General features: G+C 31.7%; 1 protein-coding gene across 3 annotated transcripts; it reads left to right on the forward strand.

The window, feature by feature from the left end:
* Positions 1-6,456: 6,456 nt before the first annotated feature.
* LOC133803915 (thioredoxin-like 4, chloroplastic) lies at positions 6,457-8,916 on the forward strand. 3 transcript variants are annotated; one of them, XM_062242059.1, is made up of 4 exons: positions 6,457-6,567; positions 7,650-8,186; positions 8,263-8,316; positions 8,575-8,916. In XM_062242059.1, the coding sequence occupies exons 2-4, from the start codon at positions 7,728-7,730 to the stop codon at positions 8,695-8,697; spliced, it is 636 nt and encodes a 211-aa protein (XP_062098043.1). In that variant the 5' UTR covers positions 6,457-6,567; positions 7,650-7,727; the 3' UTR covers positions 8,698-8,916. The 3 variants fall into 3 exon arrangements, with proteins under 3 accessions (XP_062098043.1, XP_062098044.1, XP_062098042.1); XM_062242060.1 differs by having other exon boundaries at positions 6,462-6,567; positions 7,643-8,186; XM_062242058.1 differs by lacking the exon at positions 6,457-6,567 and having other exon boundaries at positions 6,594-8,186.
* The last annotated feature ends 10,195 nt before the right edge of the window (positions 8,917-19,111 follow it).

A 19,111-nucleotide genomic window follows, 5' to 3' on the forward strand; every position in this document is an offset into this window, starting at 1 on the left:
TTCTTTTTATTTCCCACAGTTAAGATTATAAGTTAGGAGAGATTTTCTCTTCATCAAAGTACATAATACATATATATATATATGTTGAGATGTGCTGTTTGATATTATAACTAAAAGGGTATCTTAAAACTTTAACAAGTTAATATAGTTTGACCGTTCTTCTGAGGCTAGTGCCAAAATCACACCTTCAAATGGATCTTCATAGCTTTACAAGAGGCTCATTTTGGGGGTTGTATATGCCAGCCCACAACGCAATGGCAAATGCATTATGAGAAAAAAAAAAACAAGTACCAAAACATTTATAAACATTCAACTTGCAAGAACATAGATATGTTAAAAGCTTTTATCATTGACAATGATATTATTTCTTGATGAGGAAGAAAAGAAGTAGCCTAAAATGTTTTATGTAGTCTCTATCTATTTGAAATGTTTGGGACAATTCTTTTTCTGGCTTTTTAGAATGTAAAAAAAATGTAAAAGCTTTGTATTTGCTTATCTTCGTGGTTGTTAGTTGTTGCTGGTTTCATTAGCAGTTTCCCTATCCTAAAGCTAGATCAGATGACTCAGATAGTTCTAATTGGCATAGATTGGAGGAGGCACCTGGAAAACAAAAAACAATTCTCTATTTTTATTTAATTGAGGTAAACTATAGTATAAGATTAAGGCACATTATTTGGTGCAAAATTTTATAATTAATTGAAATGTGTCTAGCATGAATTTCAAACTTTAACGTTAATTCGTGGGATGTGGTTCTAAAACCAAGCCAACAGTATGCCTAGTGAATTCAAGAAATAAAAGTTATAAATGGAGACCTAAAGAATACAAGCAAAATATAAAAAATGTAAACTATCTATCTAATATTGCTTCATCATCACCTCTACAGTAACTAAAAATCTCTACAGTAACTAAAAATTAGATAATATGCAGAAATGCAAAAAATCAGAAGAAAAAAAATTGTATGTTTGATCATGGTGAAAGAATTAATTAATGTTCTGGACGTCTTCCATAATCGCCAAGAGTGCATCAACAAGTTGCTTAAGATGCTCTAAGAACTTGTGCCTATTGGCATTAAATTGTTAAAACAATCTCTAATCCGCATTATGGTACCAGAGCGGGAAGGTTAAGACTTTCCCTGAGATCATCCGGCCACTTCCCTGCTCAACCATGTTTTCTTCTCCGGCAACGGGCGTCATTCTCCTTCTCTTATTCTTCCTTTCCTTCGATCACTTCTGGTGTTCTCTCTGTTTCGCTCAATCCACTCTTCTCCATTTCTGTTCTTCCGACGAAGAAGACTTCATCTTATCAAAGATCGGCGACTCTTCACGGTTAACTCTTTCTTACAAATCTTGCTTATTCTTGATCTTTAATATGTTCGTATAATGTCTTCTACACCTGCAACAGAGGAGAGTTCTCATCCCTCGACTGTTGTATCTCAAGATGACGATGCTCCACCTTCTCAAGGAACTCGATTCACTTCAACGCTGAGTACATCCATGGAAGATCCCTCAGACCTATACTACATGAACCACGCAGACAATCCAGGCAACATCCTGGTTTCTCAACTGCTAACCGGCCAAGACAACTATGCAGCTTGGCGTCGAGCCATGAAGTTAGCTATCTATGTGAAAAACAAGTTAGGATTCATCGATGACTATTTCTAAACCTCCTTCATCTAACACTGCGATGTATAATGCTTGGTTCATAAATAACAATATTTTTATTTCATGGATCTTGAACTCTATATCTAAGGATATCTCTGCAAGTATCATATATGGTGAATCAGCTGCAGAGATATGGAAAGATCTTCAGACTTGTTTCCAGAGGAGGAATGGACTGCATATGTTCAATTTTCGTTGAGCCTTAATGAATCTTTAGCAAGATGTGCAATCTGTCAGTAACTACTGTACACGATTGAAATCACTTTGGGAAGAATTATCTCGGTAGCGTCCTTCCTGTACCTGCAACAAATGCACTTGTGGAGGAGTGAAATCTTTGCAAGATCGCTATAACATGGAATACACCATGTCTTTTCTCATGGGGCTCAAAGAATCCAATTCATAAGTCAGGGGAAACATCCTCTTGATGGATCCTTTACCCTCTATGAGCAGTGTATTCAATCTAGTTACACAAGAAGAAAATCAAAGAGATGAAGGAACTACCTCAACACAATTAGACACAAGTAGCAATCCATCAATGGCATTTGCATTTTCGGGTAAAACTAATCCTCCCAAACCTTATTCTAATCAATACAAGCAATATCCTCCACACAAGAACATACCATTTTGTTCTCATTGCATTGTTCATTGCCATACTATTGAGAAATGCTATAAGATCCATGGATATCTTCCTGGATACAATAAGCCTCTACTTCAGTTGCTGCAAATCAATTACAAACCAATGATGCTTCTATTCACAACAACAATGGTGACAACAATAATTTCTTGCCTCAACTAAGTGTCACTCAGTATCAGCAACTTCTCAACCTCCTTGCCACTCAACAAAATGGTAAAGCTCATACTAACGTCAATAACACTGCTGAAACTTCAGGTATAATCTTGTCTACTACTAGATTCCAAGATAAATCTTAGATCATAGACTCAGGGGAAACTAGACATATATGCTCTAATATTTCATTTTTTATTTCTCTGGTTAATATCCCTTCTACAAATTTAATTTTCCCAAACAATTCATCTCTTAATGTTATTCAATGTGGCATAGTCTTATTATCTAATGACATAATCTTAACCAAAGTTGTATATGTCCCTAACTTCAAATACAATATCATCTAAGTAATTGAACTTACTTCCAATCAAGACATAAATATTTCCTTCTTTATGGACTCTTTTTGTGTTCAGGAACTTAACACAATGAAGATAATTGGCAAGGGTAGAATGCACAATGGTTTATACATCTTTGAACAACCTTGTTCTACTGCTCATATCAACTCTGTTAGTGCTGATATTTGGCATTCTTGACTGGGTCATCTATCTTCTAAACAATTACATGTACTTAGTAGCACTTTGAATTGTAAAATTTCTGATCTTCATTTGAATTCTACCTGTTATGTTTGTCCAAAAGCCAAACAAAGGAAACTTCCTTTTTCTAATAATAATCATTTTGCTGAGAATCTTTTTTATTTTATTCATTGTGATGTTTGGGGACCACACCACATTTCCTCTCACTCTAATCAAAAATATTTTCTTACTTTAGTAGATGATAAATCTCGTTTTACTTGGATTTACCTTTTGCAACATAAGTCCGATGTTGCTACCATAATTCCTCAATTTATTTCTATGATTGAGACTCAATTTCATATGATTATTAATTGTTTTCGATCTAATAATGCTCCCGAATTAGTCTTTAAGGATTTGTTTGCATCCAAAGGTATTTTACACCAATATACTTATGTTGATACACCTCAGCAAAATGTTGTAGCAGAAAGGAAACATCAACATTTACTCAATGTTGCTAGAGCTTTACATTTCCAAGTACATACTCCTATTAGATTTTGGTCTAATTGTGTACTAACTGCTACTTATATCATAAATCGTATTCCTACACCTAATCTTCATAACAAGACACCCTATGAGATTCTTTTTGGTCAAAATCCTGATTATAACATTTTTAGATCTTTTGGATGTCTTGTGTTTGCTTCTACTTTACAAACTCATAGAACCAAGTTTGAATCAAGAGCTAGAACTTGTATTTTTATTGGTTATCCTACAGGAATCAAAGGATATCGAGTATATGATATAAGCACAAAATAATTCTTTGTGTCTTGTCTTTGTGTCTTGTAATGTTATTTTTCATGAAACAATTTTTCCTTTTGCTAAGTGAAATGATTCTACTGTAATCATAGATCATTTCCCTCAACATGTTCTACCTGCTACATTTGTTACTAACAATAATGTGATGGATTTTCATAATCCAAACTCTTCTATTTCTAACTCTGACATGCAACCAGATGCCACTGATATCGCATCAGATACTTCTATTACTAATCTTTTAGACAATGCAGACAATGATGAGAATCCATCTTCTACTTCTCCTTTAGATACTATTACTCCATCACCTGTTCTGCGTAGGTCAACAAGGCAGCACAATCCTCCTGCCTATTTGAGGGATTTCGAGTGTCAAAGTTTCACTCACAATAACTTTTCCATTTTATATCCTATTGAAAAATATGTTTCTTATGACAAGTTATCTAATGCTCACAAAATTCTCATTCTTGCAGTATCTACACAAAGTGAACCAACACCATATAAAGATTCTATCTTGGACCCTAATTGGGTACAAGCCATGAACCTTGAACTTAAGGCTTTGTAAGACAACAAAACATGGACTGTAACTACCTTACCTCCCAAAAAACACCCAATTGGTTGTCGTTGGGTTTATAAGATAAAGTACCATAGTAATGGTACTATAGAACATTACAAAGCGTGTTTAGTAGCTTAAGGCTGCACTCAACAAGAAGGACTAGACTACTTTGATACTTTTTCACCTGTGGCTAAGATGGTCACCTTAAAACTCCTCTTAGCCATATCTGCTATCAAGCATTGGACTACCATTCAATTGGACATTAATAATGCATTTTTGAATGGTGATCTCAATGAAGAAATATACATGAAACTCCCCTGGCTTACTAACACATTCTTCTTCTTTTTTCAGGTACTCCATTAGCATGTAAGCTTACAAATCTATATATTGCCTCAAGCAGTCCTCGAGACAGTGGTACACAAAGCTTTCAGATGCTCTCCTTCAAGCAGGATTTGTTCAATCTAGAGCTGACTACACTCACTTCACTAGAGGTTCTGGGGACAACTTCATAGCACTATTAGTGTATGTGGACGACATAGTACTTATAGGACCATCTCCAAACTGTGTTCAACAAATTCAGAAGTACTTACACACTCAGTTCAAGCTTAAGGCTCTGGGAACACTGAAATATTTTTGGGATTTGAAATAGCTCGCTCATCTGCTGGCCATTTTCTTTCATAGAGGTAATACACTCTCCAACCACTTGAAGATACTGGGTACTTAGCTAGCAAACCAACTTCTACTCCTATGGATCCTAGACATAAACTGTATGACTCTTCAGGCACACCTCTAGATGATCCTTCTCAATACAGGCACCTCATTGGACGTTTATTGTATTTGACACTCTCCAGACCAGACATTACCTTCTCATTTCATGCTCTGGGTCAATTTATGTCATCTCCAAGGACTCCCCACCTCCAACCAGTTCACCATTTTCTTAGATACCTCAAAGGAAAACTTGGACAAGGGCTCCTTTATTCTCCAACATCCTCCCTTCAATTGAGAGCCTATTCAGACTCTAATTGGGCATCCTATCATGTTACTCGAAGATCAACAACTGGTTTTTGTGTTTTCCTTGGAGATTACTTAATCTCTTGGAAAACCAAAAAACAACCAACAATCTCAAGAAGCTCAACTGAAGCTGAGTACTGTGCTTTGGCTGCCACTACCAGTGAAATAACATGGGTCCAATACTTGTTGGCTGACCTTCACATACCACAAACTTCACCGCATTCATTTACTGTGATAACAGCTCTATTGTTCACATTGCAAATAATCCCACTTTTCACGAAAGCACCAAACATATCGAGCTAGACTGTCACTTCATCAGAGACAAAATTCGTTCTTCATCAATACGGTTCATCTCTATTGCTAGTCAGCACCAGCTTCCACATACACTCATAAAGTCTTTATCATCTACAGCTCTCAATGGTCACATCTCCATGACGGTTGTTTATGACATCCACAATCCATCTTAAGGGGAGGCTATTAAGACATATCTATAGGCTATTGTACTGTTATTTCTGTTTTAATTGTTTGTTAGAGTTTATATTAGGATTAGTTAAAGTCAGTTAGTTAGCTCTAGGTTCTTGGCTATTTTATTCTAGTTAGTTGTATATATATTCTCTACAGCTTCTTTTGTAAACTCCAATTTATTTTCAATGAAATTCAGTTCTCACTAAATTGTTAAAACAATCTCTAATCTGCATTACAAATAATTAGGGTTGCAGTGGCAGAGGAACAGAGGGGCACTGGCACTGACAGTGGCGAAGACAGAAGCGTGGTGGTGCAGTGGAGCTGGTAGTGGAGGTGGTCGATGGGAGAGGGAGAACTCGTAACTTGCGTTGAGATAAGCTAATTAGGCGCATTTGAGTAAGGTTAGTGTAGGAAATATCATTATAAAACTGGGTATAAAGTAAATAAATATGCTTTCTAGGTATATTTTGGTAATCAACTCTAAAATACCATGTAGATATCAAGTTATCCCAATTATTTTGGATGACCCGGATTTCAAACTTTTTTCGTTTTGTTTTGTAGGTATATATGTAAATTTTCCTATTAATATTCCAAGATGGGCTTTAGGATAACGTAGGTTTTTATATATTGGGCCAGGTCCCAATATGCCTGAACCCATTTGAACATAGAAGTACTGTACAGGAGCGGATATGGTGCCTAGATCGTGTTCTTTTCTCATTCGTAGATTTCTGCTCTCTCAGAATTCAGATACGGCATATCACCAAACAATCGGAGGTAAGCTCCAATTATCTCTTCCAAATGTACGATTCAGTTCACCAAACTTAAAACACATCCACTTACCCACAAACATTCACTACTATATCTTTATGTTTCACTCCATTCTTATATAAATATATATATATATATATATAATTTCTTTTTTGTCCAGTTGCTCTTTTGTCACTTTAGACTTTCAATGCATTGGCATGTGAGAGTTAGAAGTTAGAACTATTGGAGCTTCACAAAGTTTCAAATATGATAATTGGACTACTTCATATGCTCTCCTTTCCTTTATAGTAGTTTTCTTAAAACTGATTACAGTAACCAGAGTTTAACTGTTAGACACATAGATAAGCAGCTTGAAACTACAGATCATAGAGTCACTGTCGTTATATTATATGTTATGCTAGTCCTAATATAAAGTTAATAATGCATTAACATATATTTCCAGCACCTCCAATGATTAGAGTCTCGGTGACTAGTGCGTTTCTACTGATTCATATTGAAAACTATGTTATTTTGTGTAGAAAAAATAATATGTGGTTCCCAGAAAATGGTTTCTTTTACTTTTCTCCCTTTGCATCAAAGATGTAGAGACTTAAATTTTTTTATCCATGTTTTGATGTATTTTCAAAGAAGAAAAATAGAGAGGAAAATTTCGTTCTGGGCATTAACCAAATATGCATATCTTGTAGAAAACAGCACAGTCTACTAATTTTATAGCTACAGTGACAAGTTGTGTCATTTTTACTACTGAAGGGTAGCATCAACTCATGATTTAAATTTATAAATTTATGAATATGCCTCAGTTAAATTTTACACCATTATTTTATAGTTGAGTTATCCGTATGCACTGGTGGCTGAAAGAGTTCAACGAAGAGCCATTTGACGCAGCAGAATTTAGATAATAAAAATAATATAAATAAACTCTTTATTTTTGGTTCTTCTGATGCAGAATCTCCAATACTTGATGGATACTTATAGATTGATCTGATTTGATTCTGTCTACATATGCATAACTTTCTAGTTAGGAAGACTAATATATATGTTTCGTTAATATGCCTATTTTAAGATTTGTTATGTATATTAGCAAACAGGTTAATCCTTATGCAAAACAAAAGAAGAAACTGAAGTCTTAATCCTTAAAGTGGTAGATATACTATTTGTAGTGGTTTATGTTTGTGGCCATGCAAGGGCAGAATGCAGTCCATTACAAGGAACTGTTCAGTTTCAGAACAAGCGCAATTAAAAGACAGTTCAAGATAAGTGCTCCCTCTATACTTTCCAGTTCGAATCCGGTTAGAACTCATGTCACATTTAGCCTGGTGAGGGAGAAAATTTCTTTGACACCTTGCTGCACAATCCGACCGACCAAAATCAAAGCTGCAGATGGAAATCAAGGAGAGCTTCCGGATGAGGACGATGATCTTTGTCCAGTGGATTGTGTTAGAGAATTCAAGACTGATGACGAGTTCTTGAAGATCCTAGATAAGGCCAAAGAACATGGTTCTTTAGTTGTAGTAGATTTTTATCGAACATCTTGTGGAAGCTGCAAATACATAGAGCAAGGATTTGCAAAGTTGTGTAGGGGAGCTGGTGATGAAGAAGCTTCAGTAATCTTCTTAAAGCACAATGTGAGTATTATATGCGATTGATCTTACCATAGGAATTGTGAATGAGGCTTTGAACTTGAGTTGTCATTTCTTGCAGGTAATTGATGAGTATGATGAACAATCTGAGGTTGCTGAACGACTAAGAATTAAGGTAACTTCCTCAGCTGTGGCCTAGTTTCGTTATTATTATTATTATTTTAAAGAATCACATGATAAAAAGTAGCTACAGAACTAGTAATACAGTCTTCATACTTCATCAGAATCCTGGTAATGCTCGAATCTTTTCCCATATAAATGTTTTAGGACAAGTTCTTTTAGAATTTTGAGCCTTCCATGGCTGGCTTATTAGTTTGGTTGCTTTTTAAACTTATTGTGATTTTAATTTAATGAACATAATAAATTGATGCAGACGGTGCCCCTCTTCTACTTCTATAAAAATGGGGTCCTATTGGAAGCTTTCCCAACTAGGGACAAAGAGAGGATTATTGCCGCAATTCGTAAATACACGTCTCCTGCATCTCCAGCTACATAAATATTTTCAGTTCTGGACTTCGTTACTATAAAACCAAATTATGCAGCATTGATATCAAATATACATATTTATAGGGATTGTATAATACTAAACAGACTTCCTTCCCCACATATTAAAACGCCCAAACTCGTTTTCCCTACCTACTTAATATTTATGCTATATTTGATTGATCACATTGGATGGTTATCCCCTTTCTATTTATTATTTTCTTTTTTCTTTTGCTAAGATTCAAGCATAATATTGATGCAGAGGTTTGTATATGAAACTTGTAACTATCATGGTGTTTATCATCTTAGATTTTTCCAATGAGGAATAGCACCACATTCTTTAACTATCTGAAGCTATTTAGTGAAAAGGTACGACTTAATGACACAAGTAGTGATCATATATGTGAAGTGAAAGGCTTACTGAGACCCTCATGAGATTAAGGCTACTAGTTCAGAGTCTCTCCACAAATGAGATCGTTTCAAACTCAAACTTCTTGCAAAACTGTCGTTTTGGTATGTGATCAAGACTTGCACTCCGAGGCAGGGGATAACGTGATTCATGTCTTACCGTGGCACATACAATTTTTCCATAAAAAAGAAACTGCCAAGGGCACAGCAAAAACAGTTAGGCCGAGGCGGGTTACTGAGGCTCATACAAATTTTTCAATAAAAAAAAATGAGAAATTTACATAACACACTATTTTGCCTTAAAATATTTCATTTTTTACATAAGATGAGATTTTTTTCATTTCTATTGTTTCATGCTTAATTTTATATTTTTACTATTTGTTCTTCACAGCTAAAACGTGTGTATTCAATTACCGGTTCTTAAGGAGATGTAACTATCTCACATTAATCTATAATTATATGAGAAAGAACCATATTTCCCAAGCACAAACTGTTAGTGAGGCCCAAGAGGCAGGCCCAATTGAGCTGGAACCTATGGCAATCCAGGAGCAAGTGAAGGGCTGGGAAAGAGACTCGGCTCAGCCAACTGAAGAAGCACCTAGGCATGAAGACGATACCTGCAATAGCCAAGGAATAGAAGGTGAGACAGTGCGTAGCAAGAGAGAGCGCATGAAGCCAAGTTGGTTGAGACACTACGTGATGATATTGGGACGTTGAGGGAGTGAGGATATGTAACCAATTTCAATTAGTATTTGTCTAATTAGCTACTGAGTATAAATAACTCTTTGTAATATTCTAAGAGGATGTTGAATGAAATTGCAAGCTTGCAGTGGGAGATTAGTTCTGTCTTGAAGAGAGCCATTTGCCTAACACAAACACCATGTGAGTAATCCAAAGATAACACAGTCTGATCGGATCTCTCGGAACAACAATTTTATTGGTTCTTGGTGTAGTGCGATGTCGGCTGCGAGATTTTGTTGAACATGTGTGCTGAAAATCAGTTGCAGCTTTAAGCTGCTCCAGTTCATTTTCATTGTCAAGCTATGCGCTCAAAAACATTAGACATACTAATTATGTGAAAACCACACATTGTAGTTAGAAACAAATATAACAAAATTTAATCAATAAATAAATTCAAAATTAATTATAAACCTGATAAAAGTAGCCTCTCAAGAAAACCACTGCATGTTCTTCTTCTTCGTTCCTAGAATCTTTTGAATAATAAATAATTAAAATTATAATAAATCAATAATAGCTTTGAAGTGTGGAAAAATGGAAGAACATGCAATATATATGGAAGAGTTCCGAATTTATATATATAAAATATTTTTTTCTTCATTAATTTTGAATTTTTATATATAATTCTTAAATAAGATTTTTTTAATTCTTTAATTTAATAAAATGTAATCAGGTAATTTTTCCAAAAATTAAAAAAAAATTAAATTTGTTTTTAGAAATATTAATTAACAATTATAAATATGGACCTGATCTTAATTTAATAGTTAATATTAAAGTAACCATCATAAGTAACCATTAAAAGTGCCCCATATATAAATAAATATATATATATCTTGTTTTTTTCAATTAGTTTTCTTTTTCTTGCATGTTGGTCTATAATTTTGCTAGTTGTCAAATTCTCTTTTCTGCATGCTGGCATGCTGACATTGAGTAGCAAATTTTAGATGTGCGATGCTACTATCACTTGACTCTCTTCTTTGCATTATATATTAGAATAATTATGTTAGTCTTATAAATAAACAAAAGGAGAATATGTAGCTTTAAGTTAACAGAGAATTTGTATTGACATTTACATATATAAATATATATTCAACATTAATTATTCTATAATTTACCCAAAAAATGTACAAATAAAATACTAAAATATTATATACTTTTAATGTAAATACTTCAACACATAATATTTTTGGTATAGTTGATTTTTAGTTGTCTTTGTTGTCACTATATTGCAACGAGTTAATGTTGAGTTACTTTTTTTTATTGATGTCTAATTGATATCTAGTTTAGGATATTATTAGTTTATTTTCGGTATATGTTTGATATATTTTCACTTTATTTTAGATATATCTTGAACCACCACGTATCGTTTTAGATAAAACTCATCATCATGACCTATCTTCTCAAGCTAGTTTTTTTTTCGTTTATTTTGAGTTGATGGAGTGGGTTGATGTTGAATTGATTTGTAGTTGCTTTTCCGACACTGTATTGTAGCTGATTTCTAGTTGATTTTTAGTTATTTTTTAGTTTATTTTGAGTATATGTTAAGTTGTTTTGAGAAAAAAAAAAATCCAGGTGTCAATTATGTGGCTTACCACAACGATATATGATCTATATCTTTTACTCATGTTATAATGTCTAATATAATTGTAATTCATTACCAACATTTTATTATTATAATTCGAGCATAATTGTCACATTCATATGTACTGCACGTAATGGTGTTTTCATAATTTGACACATATGTTAATAAAAATAAAATATAATCATCTTATTCTTTTAATATATAAGGTATATTTTAAGATTAATTTTTATATACCTTAAACCACCACGTGTTACTCGAGTTGTAGCTCATCATCATGATTTATCTTCTCAAACTAGTTTTTTATTATGTATATATTGAGTTGATTTTTTGTTTTAAATTTAATTAAATTGTGTTCTTTATCATTTTTTTTAGTTGTTTTTTAGTTATTATATGTAGGGAGTAGTATTTTTAAGTCTTTTTCAATATTTATTATTGTAAGAATGTTATCATGTTGCATTTAAGTTTTTTTTTTTTAATTGTTGTTGTACAAATTGATTTTTTTTTATATATATTTAGTTTTCCTATATTTTTTTGTGATGTCTAGTTGATTTCAAATTGAATAAATTTTATATAATTTTTTCCAGGTCAGTTTAGTTGTTTAGATTTATGCATAGTTGTTTTCATATTGTTTTTTAGTTGTTTAAGTTTATATATCGTTGTTCTGTTGTTATGCTAATATCTAATTATTGTTTAATTGTTTTCAGATATATTTTGATTTAAAAAAAAAACACATTAGTATGCAATGGGTTGACTACTAGTTGTTGTCCAATTCTTGTTTTTAGTTGGTTTTTAATGTGTTAGTATGTAGTGAGATAATGTTTGGTTGTTTTTCCAAATGTTTTTTTTTTAAGTTTATTTTAGATATATGTTTAGTTGTTTTAAGATATATTTTGAGTTTATTTTTGACACATTTAAAAATGCAGGGAAAAATTGTTCTGACGTTGCTTTTTGTTGTTTATTTGTTTATTTTGAGTTATTGCAATGAATTAATGTCTAATTACCTTCTCAACAGTGTATTGTTGTGAGGTTGCTGTCGTGTTGCATTTAAATTATTTTTTTGATATTGTATTGTAGTGGTTAGTTTTTTTTAAATATAATAACGAATTTTTCGATGTTGTTTTTGGGTTTTTTTTTGTAGCTGCAATTGGTTGTACTGTGTTGTTGCGAGGTTTTTGTTGTGTTCTTTTCTTGTTTCTTTTTTTAACGTTATATTTTGTGGGTTGATGTTTAGTGTAAATCGTATTTTTATAATTTTGAAACATTAAAATAGTATTTTTAAAATTTTATGTTAGTAAAAATATAAAAAAAATGAAAAACCATAAAAGAGTAAAAAAATGATTAAAAATGGGTATTTACGAAAGAACCAAAAAAAAAAAGTATGTCCTAATTTTAGGACCCTAGTGGCAAGAGTGGTCCATGAGGAGTAAAAAGTATTCTATTATCTTTTGGAAAATGTCATTGGGTCCGAGCGAGTTAAGTAAAGTCTGTAATGCATTATATGAAGTAATTATTTTGATTATATGATTAAATAAAAAAAATAGAGGAAATTACACTTTATATGGGATTTTTAATAGAGTGTGCAAAAATATGGCTTTTTTTCAAAAAAAAGTTAATCTATGGCCCTTTTTAAGAATTTTCACTTTTATGGGTTTATTTTCCCATATTTTTGTATAAAAGTTGGTTTATGCCATAGTTTTACTCTTAATCAAATTTAGAAGGGAATGTTTGTAATTTGATTATTATTTTTTTAGGTTATTTGTTTTATATATTGTTTTTATATTACTAATTTTATATGAAATTTTTCTTTGGTTATTTTACAATTTTTTTTTGGTAATATGAATTGTTTTTAAAATTATTATTTATTTATTATAAACATTTTTTTAAGATTTTACGTTTTTTTTTCAAATCTTGGGTAGGGTAACTAGTTACTTGATTGATCTTAAAAAAAAATCATAGAGTTAAGTTAAATAACATGCACTAGGAGGGGTAACCAGTTATCCTGAGAAGAGTAATTTTCTGTCATAAGAGAGGTAACTAGTTACCTAAGAGGGGTGATGAGTTACTCATATTAAATATGAAAAGAAACATCAAATTTGAAGGAAAAAATGGAAGAACACTTCATTAAAAAATGAAGAAGAAGTAACTATGATTTCAGTAACATAAGTAACTAGTTACCATAAAGTCTGTAATGCATTATATGAAGTAATTATTTTGATTATATGATTAAATAAAAAAAATAGAGGAAATTACACTTTATATGGGATTTTTAATAGAGTGTGCAAAAATATGGCTTTTTTTCAAAAAAAAGTTAATCTATGGCCCTTTTTAAGAATTTTCACTTTTATGGGTTTATTTTCCCATATTTTTGTATAAAAGTTGGTTTATGCCATAGTTTTACTCTTAATCAAATTTAGAAGGGAATGTTTGTAATTTGATTATTATTTTTTTAGGTTATTTGTTTTTTATATTGTTTTTATATTACTAATTTTATATGAAATTTTTCTTTGGTTATTTTACAATTTTTTTTTGGTAATATGAATTGTTTTTAAAATTATTATTTATTTATTATAAACATTTTTTTAAGATTTTACGTTTTTTTTTCAAATCTTGGGTAGGGTAACTAGTTACTTGATTGATCTTAAAAAAAATCATAGAGTTAAGTTAAATAACATGCACTAGGAGGGGTAACCAGTTATCCTGAGAAGAGTAATTTTCTGTCATAAGAGAGGTAACTAGTTACCTAAGAGGGGTGATGAGTTACTCATATTAAATATGAAAAGAAACATCAAATTTGAAGGAAAAAATGGAAGAACACTTCATTAAAAAATGAAGAAGAAGTAACTATGATTTCAGTAACATAAGTAACTAGTTACCATAAAGAAACCATAAATATACACACACCAAAACGTGAAAGTAACCAGTTACCCTCAGAAATATACACACAAAGAATGTGAAGGTAACCAGTTACCCATCCACGTTGTCATATTTTTATTAGTTTTCTTTCCAAATTTTGGTATTCCTATAATTGTTGCAGTAATTGATTTGAATTTTTTTTTACATATAGTGGAAAACACTATAAAAAATTACAATACTAAAAAATAATAAATAAAAAAATAGTAGAATAATTATATAATGTTAAAATATATGTGTGAAAAAATTGAAAAAAAAAATAGAATGAGAAAAGAATAAGTACAAACATGATAATAATATAAAAAAAAAAACAAAAGAAATGATGAATGAAAAAAAATAGATGAATAAATAAGAATGAAAAGAAGAAGAAGAAAAATAATGGAAAAATGAAAAGAAAAAAAATATGAATGAAAAAATTGGTAGAAAAAAATGAAAAAAAAAGCTCATATGTGTGAAAAAAGAAAAAAAATTGAAAGAGAAAAAAATAAATACAAAAATGAAGAAAAAATAGAATGAAAAAAAAAACTGAAAAAATATGAAAAAAAAACAAAACAATACAAATGAAATAAAAAAATAGATAAATAAATAAAAATGGAAAAAAGAAGAAGAAGAATGAAAAAATAGAAAGAAAAAAATTGGTAGAAAAAAAAAAGAAAAAGAAAAAAATGGAAGAAAAAACAAGTAAGGAAAAAAAATTAAAAAAAAATAAAAAAATGATGGAAAAAAATAAAATAAATAAAAATAAAATTACCTTCAAAATCAAAGAAAACATAATTATGATAAAAAAAATATGACATTTTCATATATTTAGTTAGCTACTAATTGTATTTCCATACTTTAACTTTTTCTTTAATAAATTTCCCATACAAATTAAGAAAAGTATAACTCCCATATTTTTGCACATTGATGGTATAAAAGCCATATTTTTGAAAAATTCCCAAAAAAATATTACTATATGATTCGTGCTCTTTGAATTTATATATGTTGTAGATTTTTAAAGTATCGAATTTGTAATTATTGTAAATTAACTAAAAATATTTAATTAAGAGAATCATAATATTTTTTTTTCATAATCCTCAATTTGCAAGTTGATTTATGGAGGTGGCATTTTGGCAAAGGGAAATTTGAGTTTTTATGCATTGTGTGGGGGGCTAAATAAAAAAAATACATCACACTTTAAATGTTAAAATAATAAGTTATTGTTTGTTATTCTTCCCAAAATACTCATCCCATATTCCTCTCTTCTTTCTCTCTCTCTTTCATTTCTCTATTCTCTCTTTCCTTCTACCTATGACAGCCACAACTCATTGCTGTGAAAAAATATTCAGAAGGAGCTCTACCGTTAATATGGAAGGTAGACCTTCATTAACGCCATCTCCTCTCACCTTGAAGCTCCCATTCTATTAGCACCGTCAATTATTTTTTTTATGATTCAAAGCTTAAAATAAGAAAACTTTTAGTTAAAACACTAATATATACATTTCAAACAAATTTGGGCATTATTTTTTTTTTTCGCAACTTTTTTCAGATCTAAACACACTAAATGTTGCATAAACTCGATGCATCTCGATTCCCAGCTTGATAGGGCTTTAAAAATCAAGATTTTTGTGAAAAAAATGATCTGCCTCGATGAAATTCGATGTCGCCTTGATGCACTTTGATAGACCTCGATGCCCAGCTCGATGGGGCCTTAAAAATCAAGATTTTTTTGAAAAAATAATCTGCCTCGATGAAATTCGATGCCACCTCAACAGACATCGATTTATCTCGATGCAATTCATTGAACATGCATAACTTTTCACTCGGGTGTCTGTTTGAGGTGATTTTTTTTAATTTGGGTATTTTTTCGAGATCTACACATTTAAGACTTATATATACACATTTGGGGAGTTGAAAGCTTAAAAACATACCCAAATTCAAAACATTTGGGGTATTTTTATTTTAACTTTGGGATATTTTGAAACTTTAAAATTCTCAAATATATATATATATATAAACATCTTAAACGTGTAGATCTAAAAAAATTACCTCAATGGACTCCCAAGTGAAAAGTTATACATTTTTATAAATTGCACTACAACAATTTTTAGTATATATTACATTAAAAAATAGCATATATTTAGAAGTGCTATTAATAATGGGGGTGATTAAAAACACACGAAATATTTATTTTGGCGCCATATGAATAAAACTCAGGCGCCTAATGAAAAAAAAAATTTGAGTCCCAAATTTTAATCCCTAAATCTAAGTTACCCGAAAAATTTCTCTCAGCCTCCATCTCTCACGAAGTCTCCGTCTCTCAGCCTCACGAAGACACGCTCCAGAGTGGAGCTCTTTCTCCGCCTCACAAAGTCACGCTCCAGAGTGGAGCTTCCTAATCTCCAACTCAGTAACTCTCTCTAATCTCCAACTCATCCCTTACCCTAATCTCTAAGGTTGAATCCTAATAACCCTTTATGCCTCCTCTCTCACACTCAGTAACTCTCTCTCGTTCTATCTTTCTCTCTTAGCTACTCTCTCGTTCAATCCTTCTTTCCTTCTCTCTGTTTGTTGCAGGTGTGTAACAAGGTGATGGGGGCCGCGGCTTGGGTCGTATGATAGGGAGGCTCGACTCGTGGGTCTATGGCGTGGCTCGCTCGTGGGTGCGACGGTGCTTGCGGCGATGGGTCTACGACATGGCTCGACTGGTCTATCTTCCATCAGGTCTCAATCTTCCATCTATGTATTTCCTTTTGTTTCTCAAGAAAATTCTTGGGGAAATTGGTTGTTTTGCAAGTTTGTACATTATTTTTTAATTATTTACAGGGTGTTACAATACTTTAGTAGTCTAATCCAAATTCTACATCCCAAAATCAGATACGATTTGGGGTTTGTAGATTCAAGTTGTTTCCGTGTCTATCATAAGATGACAAGGTTCTTATGAAGTGAGAAAAGTCCACTCATTGTACACTTGCAAAACCTTGGCATGAAAATGTTGTTGCTCTCAACTTTGGTTGATATGAATTACTTCACATTATCACTTCTTTTGATTCTTCTATAATTTTTATAAGTTGTAATATTTCTTTTACAGATTCCTTTGTTTGGTGGGATTGGGAAAGATGGGAGAAATAAATAGATTGGATGGCTCTTCAGGGGATTAATCTGCCTTTAGCATTTACAGGTCAAGAAGCCATTTGGCAAAAAGTTTTCATGGTATGATAAGTGGCTATTAATTTATGTCAAAAAATTTCTGCCGAATCAATTCTTACACTGGTTCCTCTATATCCTTGGTAATTTCTAGGTAGAACTTGGTTGCCTTATCCCACAGCAGAAACAAATACTTTCCCGGATGCTAGAGCTAGGCATGACTCCAGGTGATGCTGAGTTCTGTAATGGCTATTATGCTATGTTTATAGAAGTTTTACTTTATATATTTCTATAATATTAAGAAGGTTCCGGTCAAATTTTCACTATGATGACATGGCTTGATTCATTTGATCTCTTCATCTTTTTCAGTTCTGCCATCATTCTCTGGAAATGTTCCAGCAACATTACAGAAGATATGTCCTTCAGCTAACATTACTAGACTTGGGGATTGGTATTTTACAGTTCTTTTTCCATAAATAATGAGCAATCATGTCATTGATTCCATATGTTCTCATAATGCTAGCTTGTAACTTCATGCAATGCATTAGATATGTCTTATTTGAACCTTTTTCTTTTTTCATGTGTTTTGTGTCAAAGCAAAGCAATGCTAAGAATTTTATCTCTTGTTCTCATTAGGAACACTGTAAATGGCGATAAGCGATGGTGTTGTACTTACCTTCTTGCTCATTCTGATCCTTTGTTCGTTGAACTTTGAGCAGCTTTTATTAAATGACAAATCAAAGGTGCATTGATTTTGCCATTGTATAAATAAATTGTGAAATAATCTCACTTTGTGTTAACATTGACTAATTTTTTGCTGGTTTACATTTTGTATGGAATGCTGCAGAATATGGAGATGTGACAGATATATACAATTGGTAATTCTTTGCATTTGCATTTTATTAATGTTCAAATAACTTCACTACTTTAAACATGATTATTTATTTATATATATATGTGTGTGTGTGTATATATATATATATAGAGAGAGAGATAAACTCAATTATCTTCTCTACTGGCGGAACTTTTATTTCTTTCATTATTACGTTTTCTGAACGTCATTTTAACTTTAATTCATGGTTTACCTTCATAATGTAACTATTAAAAATAATCTATGTGAAAGTCAGATATGATTTGGGGTTTGGGATTTGAATATTGAGGTTGCTCATGGGTATTTCATTATGCTTACACTCCCTTGAATTCGTTCTCAATGTAAAGTGGCTAGAAAATCTGTATAAGAAGATATATTGTCATCTGATTATGTTTATTTTTGTATGCACACCCATGTTAACATTATTAATTTATTCGTTAAAAAAAATTGGTGACATACCAAACCAGAAATCTACCAAACCAGAAATCTATCAAACCAGAAATCTATGTCTCGTTATAGTCAGTTTGTCCCAAACCAAATGATGCCAATTAACTGAGTTCTGTCTGGACATAAATGATGATATCCTTGTTTAATTTGGTATTTCTCAGATACAAATTTCTGAGTGTCTAAAGTCTGAATCTGTTTTCCAGTACCAGCATGTTTTGCTTATTATTTATTGAAAAGAAGATGCTATCTTATATGAATTTATTTTTTGGCTTTCTTTTTAATAAAATGTTTTACTTGTTAATACTTAACTGCCCTTTCTTCTGATTCTGTTAATGTTCATGTCAT

Source organism: Humulus lupulus, chromosome X (genome assembly GCF_963169125.1).
Source record: "Humulus lupulus chromosome X, drHumLupu1.1, whole genome shotgun sequence".
Classification (NCBI taxonomy): Eukaryota; Viridiplantae; Streptophyta; class Magnoliopsida; order Rosales; family Cannabaceae; genus Humulus; species Humulus lupulus.

Excerpts from the sequence above, each read along its gene's own strand:
- LOC133803915 (XM_062242059.1), top strand. The coding sequence starts at position 7,728 with ATGTTTGTGGCCATGCAAGGGCAGAATGCAGTCCATTACAAGGAACTG. Across the intron at positions 8,187-8,262 it reads TAATCTTCTTAAAGCACAAT|GTAATTGATGAGTATGATGA; the intron begins GTGAGTATTATA and ends CATTTCTTGCAG. Across the intron at positions 8,317-8,574 it reads CTGAACGACTAAGAATTAAG|ACGGTGCCCCTCTTCTACTT; the intron begins GTAACTTCCTCA and ends AAATTGATGCAG.